Here is a 26,751-nt window from a genome sequence, read left to right on the forward strand (position 1 = left end):
TAATCTACTGTCTGCCATGGGAGAAACATGTAGCCCTGAACTTGGGAAGGGAGAAAATGGTTTTCAGCTGTTTTGATTTAAATTGTTTGTTTTTTGTTATTTTAAAGCCTGCGTGGAAATGGGCTGGGAGAGGGCTTATTCAGAAATGAGGCTTCCACTTCTTTGGAGTCTGACCTTGCGAGTTGCTGAGAATTAGTGCCTCCATTAGCTTCCCTGAGACTTGCAGCCCCGTGAGCTGGTGCTGGGTATTGTAGGGGCTCAGGCTCCATGTATCGGCTGGCTGGCTGGCCATTCAGCTGCACAGCTCTAGGCAAACTTGGCCAACAAGATACCGTAGGATTCTGGTTTGCAGCAAGCAACTTCCGCAGCTTGATCCAAAGTCATTGAAATCAGTGGGATGGCTCGAGTGTCAGGTCAGTAACTTCAGGCATATACCCAAACATTACTGCTTTTTTTCTCCCATGTCCCGCATGATCAGTGAGATGTAGGATCAGGTGAAAGGCAGCCCAGCCCTGCCTCCTGTCCTCCTTGTCTGCCTCCTGAGGGTGAGTGTCCCAGGACTGACAAGGAGGTTTCCACAGCACCCTGTACTTTTGTGCGTAGGTAGCTGTGTCCGCAGCTACCTCTTGCGTTCCCTAAGTATGATTTTTATTTTTTATTTTTTTTTAGCTTAAATGAGATTTTTAGCATCTCCCTATAGGTCTGATGCTGGGGTTTGTAGATGCAGACTCCCAGTTAAATCCAGTAGGTGTTTGCTTGTATGAAACTTTAAAGGGGGGGTTATTTTGCATAATTTCATACATGTCTGTTTAACTTCAGCCACCTGGTTTTAGTTGGGAGCAGTTGGGGAGGCACTAAGCAGTGTAAATTCATCTGGATAATCAAGAAATTGAGGTAAAGACATTGCTACTAACAGGGCGCTCTCAGATCTAGGTGTCTGAAAAAGTGTACCTGAATTTTAAGCTGCTTTGTACCATTAGCAGGTTCCCCAGCAGTCTTGGGGAAGAGTTACGTGCACAGCTGGAAAAGAGTGCGAGCCATGTTCAGCTGATAGCAATGTCTTGCTGACTTAGTGTTGGAGCAGTGCGAGCTCTGTACAGGCCCAGTCTTGTCTCCTCCAGGTCGGTGGGAGCTCTGCCATTGACCCAGAGGAGCGCAGGATCAGGCTCTGTTCGAAAGTCATAGAAACTGTATTGATGCACTGTGTTCTGGCTTCCTCTGTACTTTCAAAAAAAGGACTGAATTGAGTTGTGCTGTAGGTGCAGCAAAAATGAACGTATGTCTCATTTGTGGAAAATAATGGGGGGTGTGGAGTATTATGTAGGTATTGTCAGGATTGGGTCCGCTTTCTGTCTTGTTGATAAATCCTTTTTCTTCCAGTGAAAGTTAAAGATGACAAACAAAAGAATATAACAGGTTTCTCAAAACAAACAACAAAACAGAGAAAAGAGCTGTGTATTCATATTCCAAAGTCACAAATCAGTTCCTGGAAAATACTATACATATGGTAATGGGAAAATAACTAAGCTGAAAATCCATTACAAACAGGAATATAAATCTATACATTTTCAGTGGTGAGCTCAGATAATGTATGCTATTTATAAGCACAAAAGTATTGTATAAGGTATGCTTAAGCATTGCAAATAAAGTGAGTACCGTACTTGTTATCTAACAGATTTTGTAGCCTCTCATATGGTTGGAGTCTATTTTTAAAACCAATTATGAGCATTGTGCTTCATATCTGTGTTAGTGTTTCCAGAGTGTGTACTTCATGTGCAGTTGCTCCAAAAGCAGGGAAATAACAAACTTGGGACCAAGAGTACCCAATTTAAACTACTGTACCCACCCAAAACAAAACTTTGGTTATAACACACACTGTTTTTAAAGGCAGGCAGAGTCCTACTAGATGTATTTCCTCCTGCTCTGCTCTTAAGGTGGCCAGAGAGTAGTGATCAGTGTGTGTATGCGAGAAGGTGCAGATACACGTCCTAATGAACCTGGCAATTGCTCTATTGCATCATTTAAAGGAAGAAAATATCAAGTCTCAAAAACTTAGACCTTCTTAAACATGAGGGAAATTGCTTTCTTACTTAGGTATCTATTCTATTAAGAATCTAAGTGGTCAATCTTTTTTACATCCCCCCCCGCCCCTTACTTCTGGCTCACAGCAACCTAAAATGCTACTTTTCTGGGAAAGACTGATATTCTGACTTCAGTTTTGTAATTTAATGATGGAGAGTTTCCTTAGTAAACCAAATTTAGAGTACTAGAATGCTTATCTTATATCCAGACCTTGAACATAAAAGGCATTTTATACCAGCAATTGTTCATTTAATGAGCAATTGCAGAGTGCAGGATGGTTAAGGGATTGAGCTATATGCACCATTATTGCAAGAAGTATTCTGAAATACCAGAAATAGGACGTAAGCTCTGATCAGGGGGACTGTGAGCACAATTACCTTCTTTTCAAATCCTTCTGTGACACTGCGGGAGGAAAAAGGACTTTGAAACTTGAAAGGAAAGAGCTTGCTTTCAACCTCAAAAGCTAGGAGGAAAGGGCTCTGAAATTTGCTCAGTATTCCCAATTCACCATTAGCCTGTTTCTTCCTTTAGCCTCAAGGCATTCTCCGCTTTTTGAAAAGATGTTAAGAAATTCAGTCACAATAGAGAGCCTAGTTTTGAACATGTTTCACTCGGTCCATTGAGGTCTGGTCTTCAGCCTTTGTGTGGGGTGAATTGAGCTGAGCAGCAAGCTGGTTGGGGAGAGGTGAATGAGCAGTCTCCGTGCAGTCACAAATTCTGGCAAAGAAAAGATTACCCTTTCCTTTATTTTACAGTATGCATTCCTGTACAATCCTGCTAGTGGCAATATACGGAGCTGAGCTTGTGCTTAGGTCAATATGGAGCACTTGGTTTATAGCAACTCTTGTTAAGTTTGTCTTGTAATTGAAGCTGCTGTTGACCTTGCTTGGAGACCATTTGTAAAACCGTTTATTTAGCATAAACTGAAATAATAAACCCTCCTTCTCTTAGGCCGATTGTGATAGGGTGACATTAGTTTGATTTAATGATTAGCCGCCTGACCCCTCAGCTAGAGAGAGCCGCTTGAATAGGGAGAGTTCACTAGGAAGCACACAGGAAGAATACTAATGAGCTTGTTAAATTTAGCATGGCACCAACCACTCTTAATTCCTCTAATGGGAGAAGCACTGCCTCTGAGAGAGAGGGAGGGAGACGGGGGGCGGCGGGGGGGGGGGGGGGGGAGGAAAAGAGAGGGAGGAATGCCCATGTCCTGGTAGCCAGAGAATTTTGGTCAAGAGAAGAGCTTGGAGGGAGCGTCAGCCAGGGTCTCTTGGACTGAGTTGTAAGTACCTTGTCTCTTCTCTTACCCAGCCGAAGTGCGTCGGCAGATTGCTCATGAGACAGTAATGCTCTCCAAGTTGCATGCAGAAATGCGGTGATGAAACTTTAATATATAAAGAGATTTAACCGGGCTGGTGTTGTCTTGTTTAAGCAGGGGTCTCTCTGAAGTGTGTTGAGACTGATTTTTAGCATGGTGTATCAACAGATTTCAACTTTTTTTTAGTTGCTGACTTTAAGAGGTTTAAAGTAAAAAAGCTTCTACTTTGTCTTGGTCTACAATAAAAAAAGAGCAAAAAAAGTTCAACAGGGAAAGAAAGTTTAATGGATTTTTGCATTAGGTTTTGGTTTGTCCTGATTTTTAATTTTCTGGGTAAATTAGCTGAGCAATTAAAAATGCGTTTATTCAGATACGCGGTCCACTCTTTTTTGAAAAAGCTTGTTGATTAAGTGAGGTGCTCCTTGGTGCTCAGCACTTCTAATAAAAACTGCTTCTGATCAGAATAGCAGGACTAAATCGGGTATTTCTCAGTGGATGGGAGAATCTTGGATTAATGTGATCGTTCCAGGCTGGGCACTATTAACACGTGTCTGGCTACTGGCTTGTTAAGACAGAGTAGGGTATACATGAAGAAAAGGAAGCTTATGCGCGTTGCTCTTGGGGCCTGATTACTTTTTTTCTTTTCTCTTTTCTCATTCAACTGCTCTCTCTTACACCCGCAAAAGGTGGGATGAACTATGCTGGACTCAGTGGAGTCCCACCAGCGGGAAGCAGGTGGAGATGAAGGAGGATCAGTCCCTTTAACTTTGCTATTAGACTCTCTGCAAGATTTTAGTAAATCGGATGTTTGTTTTGACCTTAAAGACGGCCACCTCTAAAAAGTGAGCAGAGCAGTAACAGTTGTCATGTATTTGGCTGTAAACCCCTTTGGCAGATGCTGCCGGAGAAGTGGGCTGTTTGCTTACATTTTTGCTATAGCGTGCCACTTGTTGCCATGGCGGACAGTATGTTTCTGTCAATAATTTGGCCTGGCGCAGCTTGCCCGCACTTACTCTTAAAACTTTATTGAACGATTCAGCTGAAACAGAACAAGATGAGACAGCTTTCGCCTTTTGGCGCACTGGAGTGGCTCGCCTGCCGTTGTGAGAGTCGGTAGCATTACTGCAAGAGGAGTTTCCCGCTCGGCGCCCAGGCAGCTTCTGCAAACCGCTTGCCTGTTCGTGTCCTGGAGTGCGGGTGCTGTCAAGTTTCTCATCTGCCCCCTATCAAAAGCAGCTCAGTGGTGCGGAGCGTGAAGTAAACGCTTAGTGAGATGTTTGGCCGTTGAATATGCCTTATTATTGCAAAAATGCCATCATGTTTACTTAAAAAAAAAAATGCTTCTGGGGGAATTTTTACATGGCAGACAATGTACAGAAATGTTTGACTTCTAACAGCACACGGCAGTCATTTCAGAAGGGGGAGAGAGATGGTTGATGTAGAAGGAAAAATACTGCTTTTTTTGTTTTCTTTCTTTTTTTTTCTCGAGGAACCAGAAAAAAAGGAAAGCTTATTAAAACAAAACACATTTTTCCTTTGGTTTCAAAGTTACTGAAAGTAGGTTTTGAATTTCATTCAGCAATTTGGAAAATCAGCTTGTTCCATAGCAGTCACTAGTACCTTGATTCATGACACATGCATGTTTTGAAAAGGAAAGAAGTGGAGCCTGCAGACAGACGTCAGCTTCTTGTTGTATCCCAGGATAGCAGTTTTAACAAATATTATCTTTATATGGAAGAGTAAAAGAACTGAAATCCTATCTGATCCTTGGATTGATTATACAGCCCCACAAATCACTCCAGCTTGCTTCTTTCTGTACTGTGGTAGCACAGGTTAGCTTGCTCTGCTTAAGAGTCTGTCAGGATTTCAAATGGAGTGTAATCCCCTATTTTTACAAGAGTTTACATCTCATCAGTGAAAGTTCACTCTAGGTTGAAATTTAACATAAAAGAATCTGGCTAGAGAAAAACGTGATGGAAAATATGACTTTGGGGTGATTTGTTTTTTATTTTTTAGTTATACAAGCAGCTTTCTAAAAACCTCATATAAGTTTTAAAGTTTTAGACTCCCTTTTGCAGTTCTGTAACTAAAACCAGCTTTGGTGTAAAAAGTTGAAACCTTAAACCCTGCTAATCCAGAGCAGGGACTGGTGCCTGTGCATATTAATAAAAAGTAGAAAAGGGCAAAGGGTTTAAACTCTGCAGTGTTGTTGTCCATTTCCATTAACTCTTTCTCCTCAGACCCAACCCTGGAAGTGCTCTGTATGGAGAATTACTGCTGGCTGTGAAAAGAATTCAGTCCCTGGAAGATGCTGATAAGTCAGCAGACCCTGGTTGCTGTAATACTTGGAGATAGAAAAATAATTAAGCGCTCAATAGGCTATGCTGCTGGGTTTTCTTGTTGCTACTTGGGAGGAGAGGGGGCAGGGAGAAATCTAGCGAGCACTGCATTCAAAGCAATGGTGTAGCTAGTTTATGCATATAATGGCCAAAATTCAGCTGCAGGTATCTATATGTACAGAGCCTGTTTCTAATCTAGTTCATATGAAGGCAAATAGGTTGAGTTATGCTGGTGTCAGGCTTGGTGAAAGTAGTCTCCTGGTGAATTGCTGGTTGGTGCTTTTGCTTTGTGAATGACTACACCAGGGCAAGGTACAAGTAAAAATTTAGCCCTGACCTCAGATCTCTGACAACTGAAATGCAATCTTGGCGCTGTTGTCAATGATTCTTCCTTGCATGTGGGTTGTAGAGTAAGTGTACCTTGGTTTTATTTCCTAGGGGTGTTTTCATTTCCTTTCTAGTTACCTTTTTTGTGCCCGGTGTTTAATAATCTGAGGTTCCTCATGTACTTCTAGAACTGCTGAGCAACTTCTGAAGCTAAGTATATTTATCAGTACTTCTTCAAGATGTGTTGGTGTACACCCACATGTGCAGCGTGGTTGATTGAACAAGACTGTACTTGGAGCATGGGTATCGGCCAAGGATTACAGCCAGGAATCGCGCTTGTTTAGAGAAACATCTCTGTATTTTAAAGCAATAATGCAGCTTAAGGAGAGCATTTACAGTAGCTAACAAAACCCCTTGGCCACATGGCACACGTGAAGTGTACCTGGGAACATGCATCTGGCTTTTGAGCAACAGAACCATTTGGTCTGGTTTTTGAAGGGTGCATGTGGTCCCTGGGGGTTAAAATTCACGTGGGAGCAGAGGGTTGGTTCAGCACCTGGTCCTGGGGCTGCCTGCAAGGGAGGCTGGTGGAGCCATTGTCACGAGGCCCTTTTCCCCTCACAAGTGGTACCACAGGCCTAGAGGCTTACTCCAGACTAGGGCTTGGGTTTGACCCTCTTAATTCCCCCCCCCCCCTTTTTCTTTCCCCTTGTTCATTACGAATTTGTGGGTTTATCTGTGTGGATATGGGAAAAAGAGGGAGGGGGAGTGTGCTCCACCACCCTGCACATGCGTCCATGTGGTGACACTGTCAGAGCAGGTGGCCTCACTTGCGCCTGCCTGATGCTGCTGGTACTGTATCTTGAGCAATTTTACCCATTTTATTGTTGCCCACCTTCTGATTGCTAACGACCTTCCTGCAAGGCTCCAGCCTCTCTCACAAGCAAACCTCCAGGTACTGGAGCGGGGCCGCAGAGCAGCGGTGGGTGGCTAGGTTTGATTTAGGCCCAGCCGGCGGGGTTCATCTTCTCCTCTTTGTGACAAATCGTTTTTTGCCTCCCCATCAGGCAGCCCAAACTCCCAGTCTCCTTGTCCCAGAGGCAAGAAAACAGCAAGCCTATGTCTGTTCTCACACGATTGATAGCCCCGCCGGTAGGAGCATCGGCGCATGGGTGACGATGATCTACCGCTCAGCAGCTGCCCGCTCTGAACAGGCGGGCTTCCCCAGACCATCTCTCATAGCCACACATGCACCTACTGTCACAAACTTACACCGTGAGGAGCGCGTAGTGAGGAGGAGGGGCGGGGGGGGGAGAACTTTTCTTTATTGTATTTGCTATAAATGGGCTAAAAGTGTGTGTCTCTCTTTCTCCTTCCCTTCTCTCTTTCTTCTCCCTCGTTTTTTTGCAGAGGATGAAAGTCCTGGGCAGACCTATCACAGAGAGAGAAGGAACGCGATCACAATGCAGCCGCAGGGTGGGCAAGGCCTCGGCAAGATCAGTGAAGAGCCTTCAACGTCGAGCGAGGAAAGGGCCTCATTAATCAAGAAGGAGATCCATGGATCTATATCGCACCTTCCCGAACCTTCTGTACCTTACCGTGGGACGCTCTTTACCATGGACCCCCGAAACGGTTACATGGACCCTCATTACCGTGAGTATCGACTGCCAGTTCATTTTGGGATGCAAAGTTGGAAGGCTGTCAAATTTAATGCAGTTTTATTTGTTGCCTTGCATCATCCCCAGGGAGAACTGCTTTGTCGGGGGTGGGGTGGGTGGTTTGAGGTAATACAGTCTTTTTTCTGAAGTTAAAAACCAGGGGGCAGTTGCATTGCAGCTTGAAATTATCACAGGCCTCTGCAAAGCAGCTTCCACAGGACATCTCATCTGTTGCTAATCCTCCTCAGCCATCCAGGGTTGCATTTGCTCCACCTCCTGAATACACGAAGAAAAAAAGCCTCATTAAAGAAAGCACAGAAGGAAAATGAAACAGGCCTTAAATTACCTCTTTTAAAACACTGTTAAAGTACAGTATTAAGAGGAGGAAGGACCATGCCTTGTATAATGGGAATTTTGGGGTGGGGGGTGGATTGGAAGGTTTATTGCTGTGTTTTGGGGGTTTTTGTTTTGTTTTGGAGGTTTTTTAGGGATTCACGTGTGTGTTTGAGTATGTGGGCTGATGGGAGTGGTTTTGCAATTTTATTCCCCAGCTACAGTTCCCTGAAGTTGGGGGGGGGGAGGGGGGGGGGAAGGCAAATGGTTTCAACTTCTGAATTCCTGCTCAGGCATTAATAAAAAAGTAAGAAATTAACTGACACTTGAACACAGATGTGGAGTGGATTTCTCCACAGGCAAAATATGAGGGAGTTAAGTAATTTTTTTCATCTGCTTCTAGTTTACAAAAAAAGAAGGAGGAAAAAAAATCATTTAGTTGTGTAGTAATGAAGTACATCTTGAGGTGTCAAGGCTTGTGCCTTTTGATTATAGATTTATCACCCAGTCAGGATGCAGATTTGCCATTTAACCTTCCAGTCTCCAGTTCCAGATGATAGGCTTAAGACCCACAAAGAGGGGCCAGTCTGTGTTGGGTTTTTTTTTCCACATCATTCAGAAATTTTAGTGTTTTAAGGCAAAAGGTCATTAGCCAGACGACTGATTAGTGAGGACAGCTGATTAGTGCATGTCTTTTTGCTAAAGAAAGTGCCAGGGATAAAAGCTAATTTTATCCCTTCATTAGTTGGGCTAGCAGCAAAGGGGAATGTTCACTCATCAGGGTGCAGATCAAAGTATGTCTTGCGCAACCTTAAGTCTCACCGACGTCCTATTTAAAAAAAAAAAAAGCGCCTGATTGTTAATAAGGATGGAGGTATTATGAGAAAATGAACACTTGTTGTCTTTATAGTTTAGATCAGTATTTAGGGGAAAAGTTTGCAGTTAAGCTTTTGAGCTCTCTTCCAGTGTAGGCAGCTGGTTTCTGTACACCCCCTTCCTCCTCTCTCGCACAGCCCCACTCAAACCCTCTGGGGGAGTTACTCATCTTTCTGCTGAGGAGGATGTGCTGCAGCACACCAGCGGCAGACTTGTCTGCCAGAGAGGTGTGAATGTGCAGAGCAAATGACCGCTCACAAGCAGCAGCGCATACAAATATTAGCTTGCAGGTTGGAGACACCATTCATAGCTTACGGTATGTTAATGCAGCCCCCAAATCTCACTTCAAAAAAATAAAATCTTACTGGAGAAGCAAAACAGTTTCTCTGTTTGTAGGCAGTGCAGCCAGGGAGAGATGAAACGTGCGACAAAAACAACCCCCCAAACAACAAACCTTATGCTGAATTTAGTGGTGGCGATTGCCATTTTGACCATCTGACCAGTTGCCAGCTCACCCCTTAAATCTAGTTCAAAGTGTTATTGATACCACTGAAGATTCAGACTGAAGAAAAAGGGCTGGCCAAGTCAGAATGAGTCTGAGTGCTTTGCATTTAGTTTATTTTGTTTTATTTTATTGAATTTACCTTTTGACGAAAGTTCTCAAGGTTTAATGAAGCTACTATGTCTGTATTGTGACCAATAACACAAGCTAGTTAGTATGTGTGGGCTACTAGAAAAACATTGCTGTCAGAAGTTGAGAGAACAGCAGAAGTTATCCAGCCTGTAACGGTAGAGAAACAGGAGATGAGTTAATTTCAAATGAGCAACATGATCTTAAAGCAGCAGTCTAAGTCAGAAAACATCAGATGGGCAGACTTGCTTCACCGCTGCTATAGCGAGTTGTACATTTGTAGTCACTGACTTATAAAATCCGTCAAGCTATTTATGTCATACGAAGAGCCATCATGCTTTTATTTACCTTTAATAAATGTGATACAGAAGGACAACTAAAGAGACAAATGTCTAGTTAGAGTTATAGGAAAGCAGACAGGCTTACTGAAATTTTCATAGTAGTTACATCATTTATATATGTAAGACATGCTTTCATCGAAGTGGTGACTGTATTCAGGCTGACACTTATAGTGGTCCATATGAAGAAGGCTGAATAATGTAAACATACCCCAGTTCCACTGTAGCAACAGGTGAAGAATCAGCAAGGCTATTGTTCCCTTCTGTAGTTTCTTGCCAGTTTTGCTGGGCATATGGATAGAAAATACTGTTTTAATTCAACATAGTCGCGTATGTAAACACTCACAGTAATTCCTTAGTTTCCCTGTGGTTGGAAAATACAGACTTTTCAAGATGCCTAATTTGTGCTTCTATTTATACCCACTTTGTATTTAAAAGTGTGGGCAGGCTTCCTGTAACACAGGAAAAGGGAAAATAATTTTTTTTGAAGAAGAACATCTGTATATTTTTATGTCAAGAAAAGAAAAAGAGCATTTAAGTCAATTGTGTGTGGAACGCATGTCCCTTCCAGGAGCTACAGTTATTAGAAACAACTTTGCGTTTCTACATGTAAATATGCGTGTTTCTGTGTATGTGCGTTGCAGGATTTTTTGTTGTTATAATTTTTTTCCTAATTAAAATGACTGATGTTGTAAATGTTGGAAATAATAGTTACCATATATGTGGAATAAATACCTCATTGAGGGGGAGTTTGCTCTCCTGCAGAGTGTGGGTGGGGATAATGGTTGTGTTTCAAGTGGACCAGCTTTTCAAACAGCTGGGATGAAACATGCTATGGAGCTGGTGGCCCTTCTGCACTGCCGGAGAGCCCGTCAACCATTTAGCAACTGAGAATGAGAGAGTGGCCTCATGCTCAGCTCACAGCCCTCTATCCTCCAAGAGATAAAAGGGAAAACATACAGGCCTAAACCAGAAATTTTTGTTTTCTGTCTTTTCTTTGTTTTGGATTTCTTAAGCACTGTTTAAACACTGCTCACAAAGTGTGGGGGTTTTGTTTTTGTTTTTTTAACTTAAAAATTTTTTTCCTTTTAAAAGCTTTAGAGCAGATGACAAAAATGCTGGAGTTTCACGTGTTGCACCTTTTTCTTTATTGAGGAGAGCAGGGTTACTGAGCTTAATCACAGTGTTTCTTAAATGAATTTAAAACCCTGTGTTTCTCAAACGCTGATTGCAGTGGTAGTTGGAGCCCCTTGTTAAGGTAAATTCTGTCTCTAGAGGTGGGGCTGAGGCAAAGGAGGTGGGGATAGCAACTTCCCTTTGTTATTCTCTTCCCCAATTTTAATTCCCACGCAGATTTATGGCAGTGCTAAGACTGCCTGTCTCACAAGTCATTCCTCATGGAAAAAATGAATCATTCCTGATGTAAACACTTTGATTTAAAACATACTTCTGGTATTCTTCCCTGGGTTTCACAGCTCATCTGAAAGAATTGTTAGTACCTAATTAGTAAAGCCTGAAGAATTATCTTAAGTAAAAAGCAGTGACAGTTCAGTTGGCTCTGATCTAAAAATTTGTATATACAGGAATGGCCCTGGCAGGATTCTCTTTCTGGTACATCCCTTCATCTCAAAGAGGTTGCACTGAATGAGCTGAAAGCAGGGACTCACTCCCCCCCCCCCGCCCCCGCCCCCCCCCCCCCCCCCCCGGAGATTTATTCTGCTGGTTTTGAAGCTTCTGTATCTATCTGGGGAAGTGGGAACTGCTTACTGCACATTTCATAGGATTAACCCTCCAAAGGTATTGATTGCCCTCAGTTCCCACTGACTGTGCCTGGACTTGTGCTTTGTAAGGATCAGGCCCCACATAACTGCCCAGGTTAGATTATCCAGTGTTAGTGTCATCTCAAAATCAATTTGCAACATGAACAAAAGACCACAGCAAGGAAAATACAGTGCTGGTTCACTAGGTGCACTTGTTCGTTTACTATGTTTTAATTTCTATTGACAAGAATTCCCCTTCCTTCATCTCCCCATAGAAAAGGAAAAAGGAGAGGGGAAGAAAAAGGAAATTAGATTCTGTTTCTGCAAATGCAAACTGGTAACTGGAAACACTGCCTTAAAATGCAATAATTAGAAAGCAGTGACTTTTCATGGCAATGTGGCTTGAACCACGATGGCCAGCTATGTGCGGTGCATTGGACAGTGAGAGCAGTCCAGGTCGCCACCAGCAGATGAGCTCATGGAAGGGGGTCCCCACTTGCTTTGTAGAGCGGGGAGCTGGTGGACACCCTTGTCATCTCCCTGCCACATTCTGGAACTCCACAGGGACAACCGAGACACTTTTGGATAGTCCCAAAGCAGGCACTTTTCTTAGCTCACCTCTAGCTTCCCAGCATCACCGGGTGGCAGGAGCCTGGGGCAGCTTTTTATAGAGGGTTCCCCCCCCAGCCTTGTTGGAGAGCAGTGGGAGAATGTCAGTGAGGAATCCTTGTAGAGATTTAGGGCCGAGGTCTTTAAAGACATTTAGGGGCTCTTCAATTTCAAAGTGAGTTTGGCCTCTTAAATACCTCTGAAAATCTGGGTCCTACTTCTTCAGCTCTTTCCACAGCATTTTGCAGGGGAGGGGCTTAAGTGCTTTATTAACAAAAGTCTTCATTGACAGTGATTTATGGGGTGGTTTCCGAATGTTGTCGAGGAGGGGTAGTTGAAAACAGTAAAATCTAAAGCTTCTAGTATAAAAAGCCTCTAGTATAAAAGTGAATGTCAGATTACTGGTGTCAGCTGAGCAACTGAAATGTTGGTCTTTAAGAAAATTAGCATGTTTTTGGGACAAAAATCTAAAATGTAATAATATCTTCCAATAGCCTCCAACAAAAAAAGTTACTGCTCTCAAAATCAAACTTAGTCAGAGGCAACTTCATTTTGAAATTTAGGAAGGTGCTGCAGACCTTGTAAGCTTAACAGCAGCTTATAAATGGAAATATCTTCTCCAAGATGCCTCCCAAACCTCCCAGGTTGTGTTTGGGAAGTTCTGCTCATTACAAGTACTCCTGCCCATTTCTCTGGAACCCTTCTGTGGAATAAGCAGGGTCTTGTGAGAGCCCTGGAGTTGCTACCCCTGCGTGATGCTCTCATTTGGAAGTAACAATTGCACCCATAGATTTACAGCTAGAAGTGCTACATAGAGATGTCCTTTATTCTAATGGATTTTCTCTCTCCTCAGCATGAGACAGACTGCAAAACTGCCAATATCTGAAAGGCCTTGAAATGTAATGTGGTTTAGAAGCTGAAAGGTGATATTTTAGGGTTTTTTCTTTGTTTTGTTTTTAAGCTTAGATGAATACGTATCTTCGAATATTGACTTTTTTCTTGTCATTACCAGTAGTATTAATTTCAGCTGGAAACGATAGGCAATGATATGGAAAGAGGTGATCCTGTTTGTGGAGGGTAGAACAGGATATTTATGAGATGTCTTATGGCCCTATAATTCTGTTGGACTTAAAAATTTTAAAAACGTCCTGAGGATCACATTTAAAAAAAAAAAAAAATTATCCCTCCATGACACCTAAGAAAATTTACCTGCCAGGTACTACCAGGTGTGGAGCCTTCTGAGAAGCAGATGGGTTCTGTTAATCTCTCCTTTTTTTGGTTGTTCAAGTGCATGTAAGCTGTGGGGTGAGGTTTTTTGGGTTTTTTTAATTTTTTTTTTTTTTTTTAAGGAATAGGGAAGATAAAGACAGAGGACAAATGTAAAAACACTTACCTCTTTCACAGATTTGATTTTGTTTGTCAGCTAAAGCTTTTTTGATGCTTTACAGTAATGTATTTGTTGTATACTGCCTTCATGGAAGGAGACAGTATACATTGCTCAGAGCCATGGAATCATAGTTAAGAACTCTGGAAAAAAAGCCAAGAAATAATGAAGCCAAAAAATAATGTAATCCATCTCTTTAGCCTCAAGGCAGATCCGCTGTCCCTAAATCAGGAGAGAATGAAAAGCTCCTTCGAAGTTGCTGTGTCCCTTGATACATGGACATTAAGGACACAAGGCATCTTTAAGAGCCTTGGGACAAGATCAGTAGTGGGTTTGGACTGATCTTGTGTCCCTACATGGTAACTTCTATAGCATCAGCAGCTGGAAGGTGGGGAAAAAAAATTTAGAAGCCATAAAAGTCTGAGTTGAAAAGTTGCTAAAGTTTCTTCTTCCCTCCTAGAGATCTGCCAGCATGCAGGAGATAACGGTACTTCCCTTTGCTGCGTTCTCTGAAAAAACCCCACCAAAACCCCACAGCCTGATGCATAACTGTTGTGCTCATTACTGCCATTTCAACAGGCAAGATCATTAGTTTTCTCTTTTTATTAGTTATCAGAGCGATCTTTGTGCTGTTGTTGAGGCTGTGTAGTACAAGGGGTTAGCCAAGTATGACAGGTATGTAGAGAACTAGTGGCCAAAGGAAGATAAGCATCATTTGTTGCAAATTGTGAAGCATCCCATAATCCTTGAGGTTGCTGTCTTCTCAGTCAGCTTTTTATGAGTGCTTTGCCCTGCGAGCATTTCTTGGCCAAGGGGGCACCGTTTGAAAAGCAGCCTCTTTGACTTGGCTGCTTAGAGCTTTAAAAAAGGTTAGCCAGAACTCAGCCTCAGGCAGCTTTTGGTGTCAGATGTGTTACCTGTATCTGTAAGGAGCTTTGTGGCTGCAACAACTTGAGTCTTTGTGGCAAAGCATGGGGAATATGTGAACCAGGTGCTGGTTCAGTGAGCATGATTTTCATCAAGAACTGAAGCAGATTCTCCTGACCTGGTGAGTACAAACCATGTACTTAACCACTGTGCAGTGCTTTACACTGCCAGGGAGATGGTTCTCCTGCATTGGTGGCCTTCCATCTGGTCAATGCACTAGAGGGAATTCAGTTGCCTAAGCAGAGGTTTCAAGTGCCATTTTCATGCTTAGGAGGATCGTCGTTGGTCTGTGTCTGCCGCCACCCTGGAAAGACTGGTCTTCAGTACATCCTGTGTCGTATCTGTTAACTCTGTATGAACATCTCAGATACCTTAGAGGTCTAAGATGGCACTATGTGTCTGTGTTCAGGCAGCTGAATCCTCGTCAGTGTTGTAACTGGGCGTTTAAATCAGTGTGTCCAAATGTAGAAAATAAACATTTAAGTTCAGTTCTTTTTTCATCCCTGTCTCTGCTGCCATCGTCCAGCTCTTGTGAAGAAATCTGTGGCAATAATTGGATTGCAGAGCAGCTAATGTCTACAGGGTGCTCCTCTTTCATGGTTCCCTTGTTAATTTTCTTGCATCCTGGGTGCTTGTCACTGAGATCTGGATGTGCACTATTCTTCCTTGCTGCTGCCCTTGGGGCTGGGCGGAGGCCCAAATGCGTGGGCACTGAAGGAGGGTATTGTGTCCCAGAGGATGCCTCAGGCCGGGCGATGGGGGTAATGACAGCGTGGGGGCACCATGGGTCTGCTCTCCCCATGGCATGGACTTGTCAAGGGAGGTTTTGAAAGGCAGCATGGTTCCTGTTGACAAGGTGCAGTTTCAAGATTGTCCCATGGAAGTCTCTCAGCACCGGCTTTGGCCTCTTGTTGGAGGCCAGGGTTGAACAGGCCTTTACTTTTAAGACAGTTTAAATGCTTTTGTTGCTGAACCATTTTCAGGATCACTAGCAGATACAGCTTTATTCCTATTGATTGAGCTCAGTACTTAGGAGGAGAGCCTCTTAGCCATAGCCTCTGCTTCCTTTTATTCACACCTAGCAACCCAATTAGCTTCCTCTTAGCCTGACTCTTGGGTAGTTTACACAGTACTCTCTAAACTCTTATTAAAACGCTGCTCAAATTACTTGTAACTGGGGCTCTTGAGCTTGCTCAGTGGGTCACATCTGAGTTTGGAGATCATGTCAGGAATGCTTTCCCCTTCAGTCAGTTATACTGGCTACCTTTTTTCATTTGTGATCATATAACTTACAGTCGAGGCAGCAACCACCAGTGTGGGGAACCAGTACTGTACTAAATATCAGTGTATTGGTAGCTGTGTTTTAAAGAGTACAGCTGCTGTCTTGCCGTGTGGCCACTGGAATGTGTGGTGGTAGTTGGTACCCAGCAGCAGGAAAGGCAGTATGTGCATGGGAGTGTTTGTATGTACAAGTTTGTACATCATCTTTGTACTTCCTTTTAAAAATAAGAGTAATCACTTAAAAGGAGCAAAAGAATATTTTGTATTGTCTTTCAGAATTTGTCTTGCTGAGTTTTTGGAGTTCAGCACAGATAGCTCCCCAGATAACAGAATCACTTTCTAATCTAAATGACGCTTGTTTCCTGCTTCACACTGAATAAGGTAGCAGAGAGGGTCCCCCATTGTTCATTCTGGCTTCCCTTTCGCATTTCAGTGCTGCCCCAAGCCACCATTTTTCCCAAACAGCGCTGATCCAGAACCCAGTGAATTCAATGAATCAACAGCTGCTGGCTTCAATGAACTTTGTAATAATCCCCAGTTGCCTTATATTCTACCCTTTCATCTTACCTGCTCCTCATGCTAGTTGTAATTTAAAATCATAATTCCCAAGGATCTGTGTTACCATTTCGCAAATGAAGAGCTGAACATTGTTATTCCTCTATCTACAGTCCCCTGTTGAAGTAGCTTATGGTAACAAGCCAAAAGTAATGGCATATGACATACTTTCAAATAAATGGCTGATTATGGTAACAGCTGAGTGTAACACCATACCAAGTGTTGAAGCAAATAACTAATGAGGTAGAACGTGTTGAAATAAATTTCATTCCAGCATGTCACACTCCTTGGTGTAAAAAGGTACTGCATTTGATTTGTATGTTTTTTCACCAACCTGCCTACAGATACAACTGTTGAAAGCCTCCAGCTTTGGCCTTGACTTCTGTTAGACATCGTTGTTGAAATTAAATTGGGTTACTTGAGTAAATAAGGTTTGTTGGATCAAGGCCTGTGTTATGTGTAAATAGCGGTTGCTCACTTTACCGGGATGGACCAGCATGGTACGGTGATAGGAAGCTGTTGGCACCAAAGCCATGTTTCATGCTGGACGATGTTTGAGTTGGCGTCAACACCAGTGATCTACAGTGCTTTTAACAATCAGATTGGTGCCAGACATTGAAAACATTAATTGCTGCTATGATAGGAGCAAAATTTTTTTCTTCTTTTAACTAGAAGGGAGAAGAGGAGCACTGGTCATATATCACTGGCTAATCATTGAGCTGCCCAGTACTTGGGATGTTTGATTTGGAAAGTCTGATATATGACCTGCTCATATATGCCCCTACTTTGCTTGAGACTGGCAGTGACCATGGTCTGTGCTTATTTTCACTCTTACAGGTTTTCAGTTTGTCTTGATTTGTCAACTTGAGTACAGAAAATTTAAATTTAAATAGGCACATAAAGCCCACTGGAAGAAACCCCTTATAAATAAAGACCAAAGGCCTGATCTGGCTTTGTCTGCTCCTGTGGAAAAAATTAGAAAACCTGAATGAAACCCAAAATGCTGGCCTGTGAGTGTGTTTCTCGGTTCTTGTGGGGAAATGGCACATCTCTTCAAAGACGGTAGTTATTTATCGTGTGCGTCACAGATTAACACACATCCTACGTTTAGTAGTGCCTTCCATCCTCTGTGCATTATAAACCAGAAAGGTAGGTTGAGGACATGGGCTGCTGCAGTGGTTCCTCCCATAGATGTTAGTTTTGTGTGTATACTGGTCTGAAAAGGTGGTCTGTACAGGGAGGTTAAAGCATGCTGCACCTCTGCATCCTGACCAGCCTACCTCTCTGGGATTTTTTGGTAGCCTGTGGGAGTATTGCCTGTGTTGTGCTAACACGTGGGGCTTGCCTGAGCATGCAGGGTCCTGCTGGACCAGAGGGGTGTAGGCCAGTTGCTGCTGAGGCCATGCTTGGAAGGCTGGCAATGCGCAAGGTTGACATGCCTTATCTTAAAGGGGTGGCCTCTGGGCTGCCTTTAAGAAATGAGGAGATATGGATACTGCTTGTTAAGGCTACACAAAGTATTGACACAGCTCTCTGAGGAAGACAGCCATCTGAAATGGTATGCTCTGCTGGCTGTTGAGAAGTAACTGTTTCTTATGGGAGGCTGGTGCTAGCCTGACATTGCTCTGTGGTTCTCAAGCACAATACCGTGTTGTGGGAATTGTCATATGGATGGGAAGAAGTCATCTTCAACTTTAAATTCCTTCTGAGCATGCCTCTAGGCCAGGTTAATTTGGCAACATGTGCCAATAGGTCTTGGCTCCAGAAAATGCTGTGGTCTGCTCAGTGTTTTCCATGCAATGCCTTTTTTAATTAACATTCAGACCCTATGTTTGCCCAGTCTTTGCTTACCTGTGTGTAATGATGAGAGATCAAGTGTCCAGCTCAGCTGTTTGATGCAGAACGTCACCATTTACAGGGTTGGTTGAATTCTCCTAGCTGTGATTTCCCAGGAAGCTTCAAAAGCAGAAGGTGCTTTCTCTTCCTGCTTCCGTCCCGCTGCATAATACTTCCATGAGCCCCACCTAACTGCAACTAACGACACCCTTTTATTTTTATCAGTGCAGGGAACTCAGGGGTGCTGCTGGCAGGCAACATTTTCTTCAGCCTAGCTATACTTTGCTTCTTGTTCTTGTGATAGTGCCATGCATTTAGAAGAAAAGGACTTAAACTGGTCCAGAAAGAGTGGGAAACCAGAGATGTGAGCTGTAGCAGCATTCCTCCTCAGCCCAGCCTTTTTAGGACTGTGGTGACTTGTTTATTGTGGCTTGTAGCTATCAGAATAAAATCTGATGACAACCCCCTGAACCCGTCTTCAGCTCTCTGTAACTCTGGTTGATACCTACTGGAAGTACATGTCACCAAGACGGTGGGAGCATGGCTGCCAGCGTATTGCTGTTTACAAACTGAAACACTGATGCGTGACATTCATGATAAAGCCATATCCCTTTGTGTGAGCTGGGTGTATACTTTATGTCAATGTATGCGTCTCAGGTAGCAGAGCTGCTATTTTATTTGAACTGGCCAACTCGTTTTAATCTAGGAAGAATTCAGCACTGTTACAGTATGCTGGACACTGGTATTATAGGAATTTGTGTGCAATATGGGATGCATGCATGCACGTAATTTGGTGTTTTCTCTGAGGCTTGTTGCTTCCTGGTTATTTTCCTGTTTATTTTTATAATGTGATTTTTCATATACTTCTGTATTAGGAACCTTTTTGTTTTTAAGCTATCTCTGATATGCAGCTTTCATATCTTGGCTCCCAGCAACGTTGAACCTCATTGTAAAGTCCCTTCGTGTAAAAGCCATCTAGTTATAACTCTCAAAAATACGAGGCTTGTCTCCTGAGGACAGCTCCATATTGCGGGTGGAGTATAATCCTTAACATTGTTTTTTTGCTTTCAAATAGCTGGGGACAGTAAGTCAAGGAGTGAGAACTCCCTTTGTTTCATGTAGTGTGCGTTGCAGGGAAAGAATGTAACAGAGCAGAAAATGAAGAAAGACATAAAAGAATCTCAGCTCAAGGAGGTCAGATCCATCACAGGCTTAGCGTTGCCTTCAAAGATGCCTGGGACAGGTGGCAGTTCAAGACAATCAGAGGAGAAGCATCCGCTAGCGCTGAGATAAGGGATTCTTGCAGAATCCTGCTATCTGGTCCCAGTTTGCTTTGATGTAACTCTGCTAGAGAAGACTTCTGGGAGCAGGCTACTGCTTCCCTCCGTGATAGGCTGCTGTTGTTCAGCCTTTTAAGGTCTCATTACAGTGGTCCTTGAGGATTAATCCTCTTTAAGGTTTACATGGGAATGGTTTTGTCTGAAGGCCCAGCCAGGGACCTTGGTACCACCTGTACAAAGCATTATTGCATTCTTTCATTCTATTTTTTTAAGTGGCTCATATTTAACAGTATTTGACAGAAAGTAAAACCAAACATCTCGCCTTTTTTTGCTTCCCTCTTTGGCTATTACTGAGTTTTTGTTGAGCACAGCTTGAGCAGCCCTTTGCAGACACTGAACCATTAGCAGTAAATTGTACGCTTCCGGTTACTCTACTTAGCCTGCTGGTTTTGGCAGTCCTTCTTTTTCTTTTCTTCTCATGCACCCACCCCCCTTTCTCCTTTTTAAAGGAGGGGAGTGATGATGCTTGGCTTCAGAATCAGAAATCATCCCATTGCTGGTTTATTCCCGTGCCTGCACTAGTGGATTTTGCATTCACGCCATTGTGCTCAGGGAGGAGGGTTCAGGATATGGCAATGTTGTAAATTATCAGCATTAATTTATTAAAAAGATGCACCTGTGCTTATAAGAGTTTGTTTATGAAAAACATTTACCATTTTCTTCAAGGGGCAAAGCCTGCTCTCAGTGAAGTAGCAGCAGGCAGAGTGCAGCAATGACACATCTGGGAATCATTCCCTGGGTTTGGTGATGCAACGGGAAGCAAGTGCCTTCCAGCTCCTTGATATATTCTGTTATTGGTACTGTTTCTGTGTAACTCTATAATAAATCTATGTCTTGGAGATGGGAAAAAGGCGTGCAGCCTTGATTCCAAAGAAAGGAACATTACTCTGAACTGGATTTTTTTCTTCAGTGTCATTCATTATTTCCCTAATCGAACAAAATGTTACAAAGTAATTTTGATACTATAACTTTAAGATGGTGGTTGAGGTAAAAGTAAGACAAAGGTTCATGTTGGGTAAGTGAAAACAGTATCGGTGACCCTGACAAGTAAAAGTAAACTTATTGCTCTGAGGGTAATAAATAGCTTAAGGGACTCATCTCTATCTTGCAGTAGAAGTCCTTAAGCTTAGCTCTTCTGAACCCATATTAAGCAGCTTGATGGCCCTATTATGAAAGGTGATAGTGTGTTTTATTTAAAAAACCCCACGTATTTCTACCTAGAAAACTCAGCAATAGCTATAAGCTGAATCCTTTTGGGGTAAAATAATGAGTTGTGCGTGGTTGCCTACAGAGTATCTGGTCATTAGTTATGTAGTGATTTTACTTTATAAAGAAAAAGCAAGCAAAAGAGTGCCTTCACAAGCCTTCTGGGTTGTTTTTCGAGCGTTCTGTTTGGAAGTTATGTGGTATGTTGAGAAGTGGTTGTAATGCATGTATAGCAGATTAGTTTTCTTTATATATAAAAGTATTATAGGAAACCCTATAGCTAATGCTGGCTATATAAAACTGTGTGGTGCCATTATTACCATAAATATGCCTGTGACCTTCATATACTCTTACATTTCCAAACTGCACATAATTTGAGTAATGCACATATCTAATTTTACTGTATTTGCAAAGATCGTTAAATTCTGCCCATATGGATTTTTTTCCTAATAGCTAATTCTGAGAGGGTGGGAGGATGGGAGAAGCAGAAACTAAGGAAAAAAAGATTAACTAAAATAAAGGTAATAAAATATGTCATGATGTGAGGTGCTGTAGATCCCTTCAAAAAGACCTTCCTTCTGAAGTAATACAGGCAAATTCTTGGCAGCCTAACTTTATACACACAGACGCACCTGTCTGATTTATATATACACATGCAACCAAGTGCTCTAGCCATAGTCTTGATGCATATATTGAATATGTATATAAATAGAATAATTTATACTTACTTAAGATACAAATACTTTGAATAACGTGATGTTAAATTTATGTCCCCTTCTTTAATTTCATGTTAGAGCTAGTTGTCAGCAATTTGGACTTCTGTAGAAGTATTCTGAAGGTTGCTGTTACATTTCTGACTTCATAAAATACCGGGAATGTGAGATTTTTTTTTTCCCACCTGATGACAAATGCATGAAAATTGCCAATGCTAAGTATTTAATTGAATTTAATGGCTGTTTGTATAATTTCAATGTAAGGTGTCATTATGAAGCATCTTTTGAAACTGAAAGTCAACACTGCAGTTTAACAACGGTTCAGCACAGAGTTGTTAAGCATGTTTCAGGTGGAAAAATGTGCTCGGCTACACTGAGCCAAATTGTGACCTATTCTGTAAAGAGCCCTGGCTCCTTTCCTTTTTCATCCTAAACACAAGTGGGCCAGATGGGACAAAGGGGAGGCACTGATTTCAGACAGTTTGATGGGAATGTGATGCTGCAGTCCAAGGATTCAGCTGCGCAGTCTGCAGCGAGGCAAGAAATGGATAGAGTTGCCTTCTGGGCGCTGGGGCTGACTCCTGGGCTTGTCTTTACCCACACTCTAAGAAATAATGTCTCTTCGAGACAGGGAAGTAAAATGGCCAGCTCTTGCACTGTTTGTACATATACCATGGTAACATTTACTAATATTAGTATTAGTGTTTTCTAAATAACAAAAGTACCTAGTAATCAGTGGGGGTCAGCCATCCTGGGAGTTCAAACTGTAAAGTTCAGCCATTCTTTCATTGTGAGAGGAAAACAATATATGAAAATGAAAACCTGTTTGTTTTTTTTTCTGCTGTGACATAAACCAAAAATATGGTACTTGATTTTGCTCAATAGGAGAACAAGCATGGAAGACATAACTCCTGAAAAAGAAGTTTCCAGAAAGTTATAATCAGTTAAAAATACAGTCTTGTAAGTCTTTATATAAATCTGGTACAGCAGGTGCTATCTAAACCTATTTCTCTATATGTATATAAATATATAAATGTGTGTGTGTATATATTTGTATTACATATATTAAAATTTTTTTTACAGCTTTGGTGGTTTGTACCTCTCATTAGTCTAAGATTTTTCAATGGTAGTAAATTCTGTATCTTGTATCAGTAGCAGCAGAATCTTACCTTTTTTATTAGGAAGGAACAAAATTGTAATCAAAACTGATCTCAGCCTAACAAGTGTGGAATGGACTAGGAGTTGTTCAAAGTAAGTCTGATGGTTACACCAGATTGTCTTTATTTGCATTTAGAAAATACCAATCTGAAAACGAAAAAAAGCAATACAACAGAAATGTGTATTAAGTATTTACATACATACGTGCCATACAGCTGCTGAATGCTGTTAGCATGTATAAATTTCTTTCAGAAGTGGCCATAGCAATTGTAGATGCTAGCCCTGCAAAAAGCCATGTATACTCAAAAAGTCCATTAAATGCAATACGATCTGTGAGAACTATAGGAATTCACCTCAGTTAAATTGTTTCAGTGAATTTTAGTTGCCAACTGTTGTGTTAAACACTTAGTATAGATTCAAATCATATTAACAGAGAGTTTGATTAGGGAAAAAAAAAGCTGGATGGATTTCCAAATTGTCTTCCTTCAGAGCCTTTTAGGGTCTCCTTGTGCACAACTCTTTTCTTTGGTCTTCTCTTTCCATCAAGGTCATCCAAACTTTTCTCCTTATTTTCTGTGAAATCTGGTGCATACTCCCTTACCTTCCAGACTTAGTTTCATCCATGCTTGAATATCCACAGGACCATCCATTTTCCTAACCTCTCTGTATATTTTTGTCCTGGCCCCTGTCTCCCAAAGCTAGAGCCACATGGGATTTACTTGGCTGTCTTCCGTTCATGCTAAGAAGAGAAAATCTTCAAAACTTAGGTTATTTCTGTGCACTCTGTCCTGAGCTTGCATGTGCTGCAAAGCTTTCCGTCTTGGGAAAGCAATATAAACGTAGCCTGTAAGATATAGCAAGGACCTGAATACTGGGTGGCAGAGCAGAATCAAAACGTCATTCAAGCAGCTGTGATAGGGTTTGGGCACTCAATGGGTGTCAGTGCAATTCCCCAGTATCTATCTGAGCACTGGCTGCACCTTTGGAAGAACATGCAGGTCTTGGATATAAGGTGGCAAACAGGGGTTTTCCTTGGTTTGGGTGGTACAGTATGAAACAGTGGGGTCTGGCCTTGGCTCTGCAGGTAGGCAGAGCTCATTCAGCAAAGCTGAGGGTCTCATCCTGTAAAGTACGCAAACTGATTTTGGACTTGTTAGGGATGAAACCCCTCCCCACCCCACCCAAAACAGCTGAAGGCTTGCAAGTATGTTTAGTATTAGATTTTTATAATTTTCTAAAAGCAAGAACACAGATGAAGTACTTCTAAAAATAGCTCGATTAGAAGTGATTCCTTTTTGATATTTTGGTCTGTTGTCTGTTTTGTTGTTTCTTGGTACATACCCTATTTTTTACAAGGTGTAATTTTTTGGGGAAAAAGGAAAGTAAATCTTTCCATCTGCTCAAGAAAGCAGTTTTCTAAGATACTAAAGGACTTGTTAAATGTGATTCCTCATAAATAAAGTCAGTATAGAGCAGCTAGTAGTGGAGAATGTTTTCATCATTGACCCACATTATTTTTTCAAAACTGAAACAAAACTCCAGGGGTTGATTAAGAGAGGCCCCATGTCATGTGTTCTGTATGAAGTGCTATTTTTCTCTCAAAGCAGTATGCACAGACCCGTTTCCCATTTGTAGCAACTGACAGGCAGAGAGGGTGAGATTTGTTGGAGATCTCCAAGGAAGTTTGTGGCAAAGGCACAAATAAAAGTCTTTGTCTAATGTGCTAAGCCCATGCCTTACTAATTAACTAGACAGACTTTCAAAGTGGATTCAAATCTGTGTTCCTAGCCTGGTTTTCAATTTGGGTAATTTTTTTAACCCTTCATTTTATAGATGCTCTTTCAAAGTGTTTTTATTGGCCACAATTTTTTCACATGAAGCTGCTTAAGAACTGAGATTGGGTCAGTAATTTAATATAGTTAATTACTGTTTAAGCTGTAAACATTGCTTCAAGAACCATGCAGAGGCAAACTACAGCTTGATGCAGAAATGTAAATAAGTGGCTGGATTTTCAGAAGTGCTGAGCATTGAGAGGTTTTTCTGGAGGCTCTTGGGTGCTTGGTAATTTGAAAATGAACAGTGTTTTCTCCTTAATCGGGTCTTAGATTAATAGGATTTACACTCTGAATTCCTAGTAAGGTGAATATTTTTGAAGATCCCACTCTTAAAGCCTAACTTAGAGTTCTGATTTCTGAAAATCTTGGCCCTAACTTTTAGTCTTGAATTTAGATATCTTCTTTGTGTGTATTTTGCCAGTAACCAAGGTGAAAATAGGCTGTGCTGTAATGCATGTGGTTAACTTTGCTTCATAATGAAAGTGCAGGTGTTGTCAGGTGTGCAGTGAATGCGGCAGGTCTCAGAGGAGCAATTAACAGCCTGGCCAGCTCTACTCACATCTAGATTTTTACATGATGGGCCCATTTTTTTTCCTCACTTACTGAAAGAGTTTTTTTTTTTAAAAAACCCAAATACTCTTAAGCTTATTGTCATATTGCAACGTTTACTCATGTCCTTGTATCCACAAACTGCAGGTTGTTACAAAGTCTCTTGAAGTTGAGCATCTGCTTAATTGTTGTCCCTAATAAAGTGCTTTCATGCAACAAGGCTGAAACTTTGGGTACCTCTGCAGAAGAAAGAAAGGAACTTGGACGGAGAAGGTAGCGCAGGGACCTCATGGGGAAATTCACAAAAGAACACACTCACTTTAATAGCCACTTACAGTTGCTAAGTGACAACAGTGGAGTTAACCTGTCTCATAGTTTATACAATCCTAGCACTTGTAAACGTGAAAATTAATAGTTAAGGCTGTCATAAATCTTGCACTACCCACATAGTAAATAAGCGTATTATTCTTATCAACTTTAAACTACATTTACTCAACCCCAAGTAATTACTAGTTGAAATTTTCATTTTGTAGTAGTAGGAGACAGACTAAGTGCTGGCTATTGGTTTGAAAACCCCAAGCGCTGCTCTTGTAGATGTAATGTCAAAATACTAAGAACTACACAAAAATCTTGCATGAAAGGGTAATAAAACTGGTGTATTATGCTAAGTACTTATTAATGATATATTTCTTAAAACCCCAAGTACAAGTGACTAGCTACACATTAAATTTTTACCAAAAATCTGTGTTATAAACATTTCCTTTTGAACTCTCTGTGCAGGATTGTACAGAAAAATCTTTTTTGGACATTGTAAGTGCTAAACAGGAATATTTGCTTTCAAATAAACTTATGAAACAGAGAATGTGCCCTCTTAAAACAGTTTGATAATGTGATATAATACAATTGTAAAATCTCATAAGTTTAGGCTGCGATGTTGTAGGTTCAGGTGGGGGATGTATGTTCCCTTACCTGATGAGGATACAAGGATGGAGTCAAATTTATGTCCACGGCCACTCCTTTCTTTACTTTTAAATTGCTAGGGTTTTGGAAGTGATGTGTTAGCTAGGTATGCTTCTGTCACCTAGCAACATTAAACAGACTTTTAAAACAAATTGTATTTGGAATAGGCAGGCTTGGACCATCATTGGGTGGAATAAATCTAGGTATCCTTGGCATTCTCCAAAATCAGATATTGCTATGATTTCTCCAGGTGACCCCTTTGTTAGGAAACCTTTGGAAAGCGAATGGCTTCCAAGGTGACTTAAGTTCAGCTCAGACTTGAGTTTTGACAAAACTTTTGGAGAAGTAAATACTGTGAAGGAAGATCCCACTCTTCAAAAAAACCCACCTGTGTTGCAGTTAAATGGGGGTCCCACCATGACAGTTAAATGGGTTGATCTTTAGTGCCGTATTCCCATGCACTGAATGAAGTGATCTCCAAAGTAACTAGTGCTCCAGCCCACTAAGGCTTTACCAGTGCTGGCTAAACCAACACTTCAGACCACAGCAGTAATTAAACTGAATGTTGTTGCAAAATGTGTACCTGCAGAGTGTGTAGGCACTAATGAAATACATGGATATTTCTGTGTGTAGCAAGAAACACAAAAGGTAGGTAATGGTAAGGTTGAGTATCTCTCAGTTACTTTCCAAAGGTGATGGTTAGTGAAGATGCATACTCTCCAGGAGATTTTTTTTT

At 41.7% G+C, this 26,751-nt stretch overlaps 1 protein-coding gene across 1 annotated transcript in view; it reads left to right on the top strand.

Moving 5' to 3' along the window:
• GLI3 (GLI family zinc finger 3) overlaps window positions 1–26,751 on the top strand; it is a 210,968-nt gene that overhangs the window by 60,289 nt on the left and 123,928 nt on the right. Inside the window, exon 3 of the mRNA XM_050891183.1 lies at window positions 7,477–7,719. Within this exon, the coding sequence (XP_050747140.1) occupies window positions 7,477–7,719 (243 nt within the window). The remainder of the gene's footprint in view (window positions 1–7,476; window positions 7,720–26,751) is intronic.

The sequence above is a fragment of the Gymnogyps californianus genome, chromosome 2 (genome assembly GCF_018139145.2).
Source record: "Gymnogyps californianus isolate 813 chromosome 2, ASM1813914v2, whole genome shotgun sequence".
Classification (NCBI taxonomy): domain Eukaryota; kingdom Metazoa; phylum Chordata; class Aves; order Accipitriformes; family Cathartidae; genus Gymnogyps; species Gymnogyps californianus.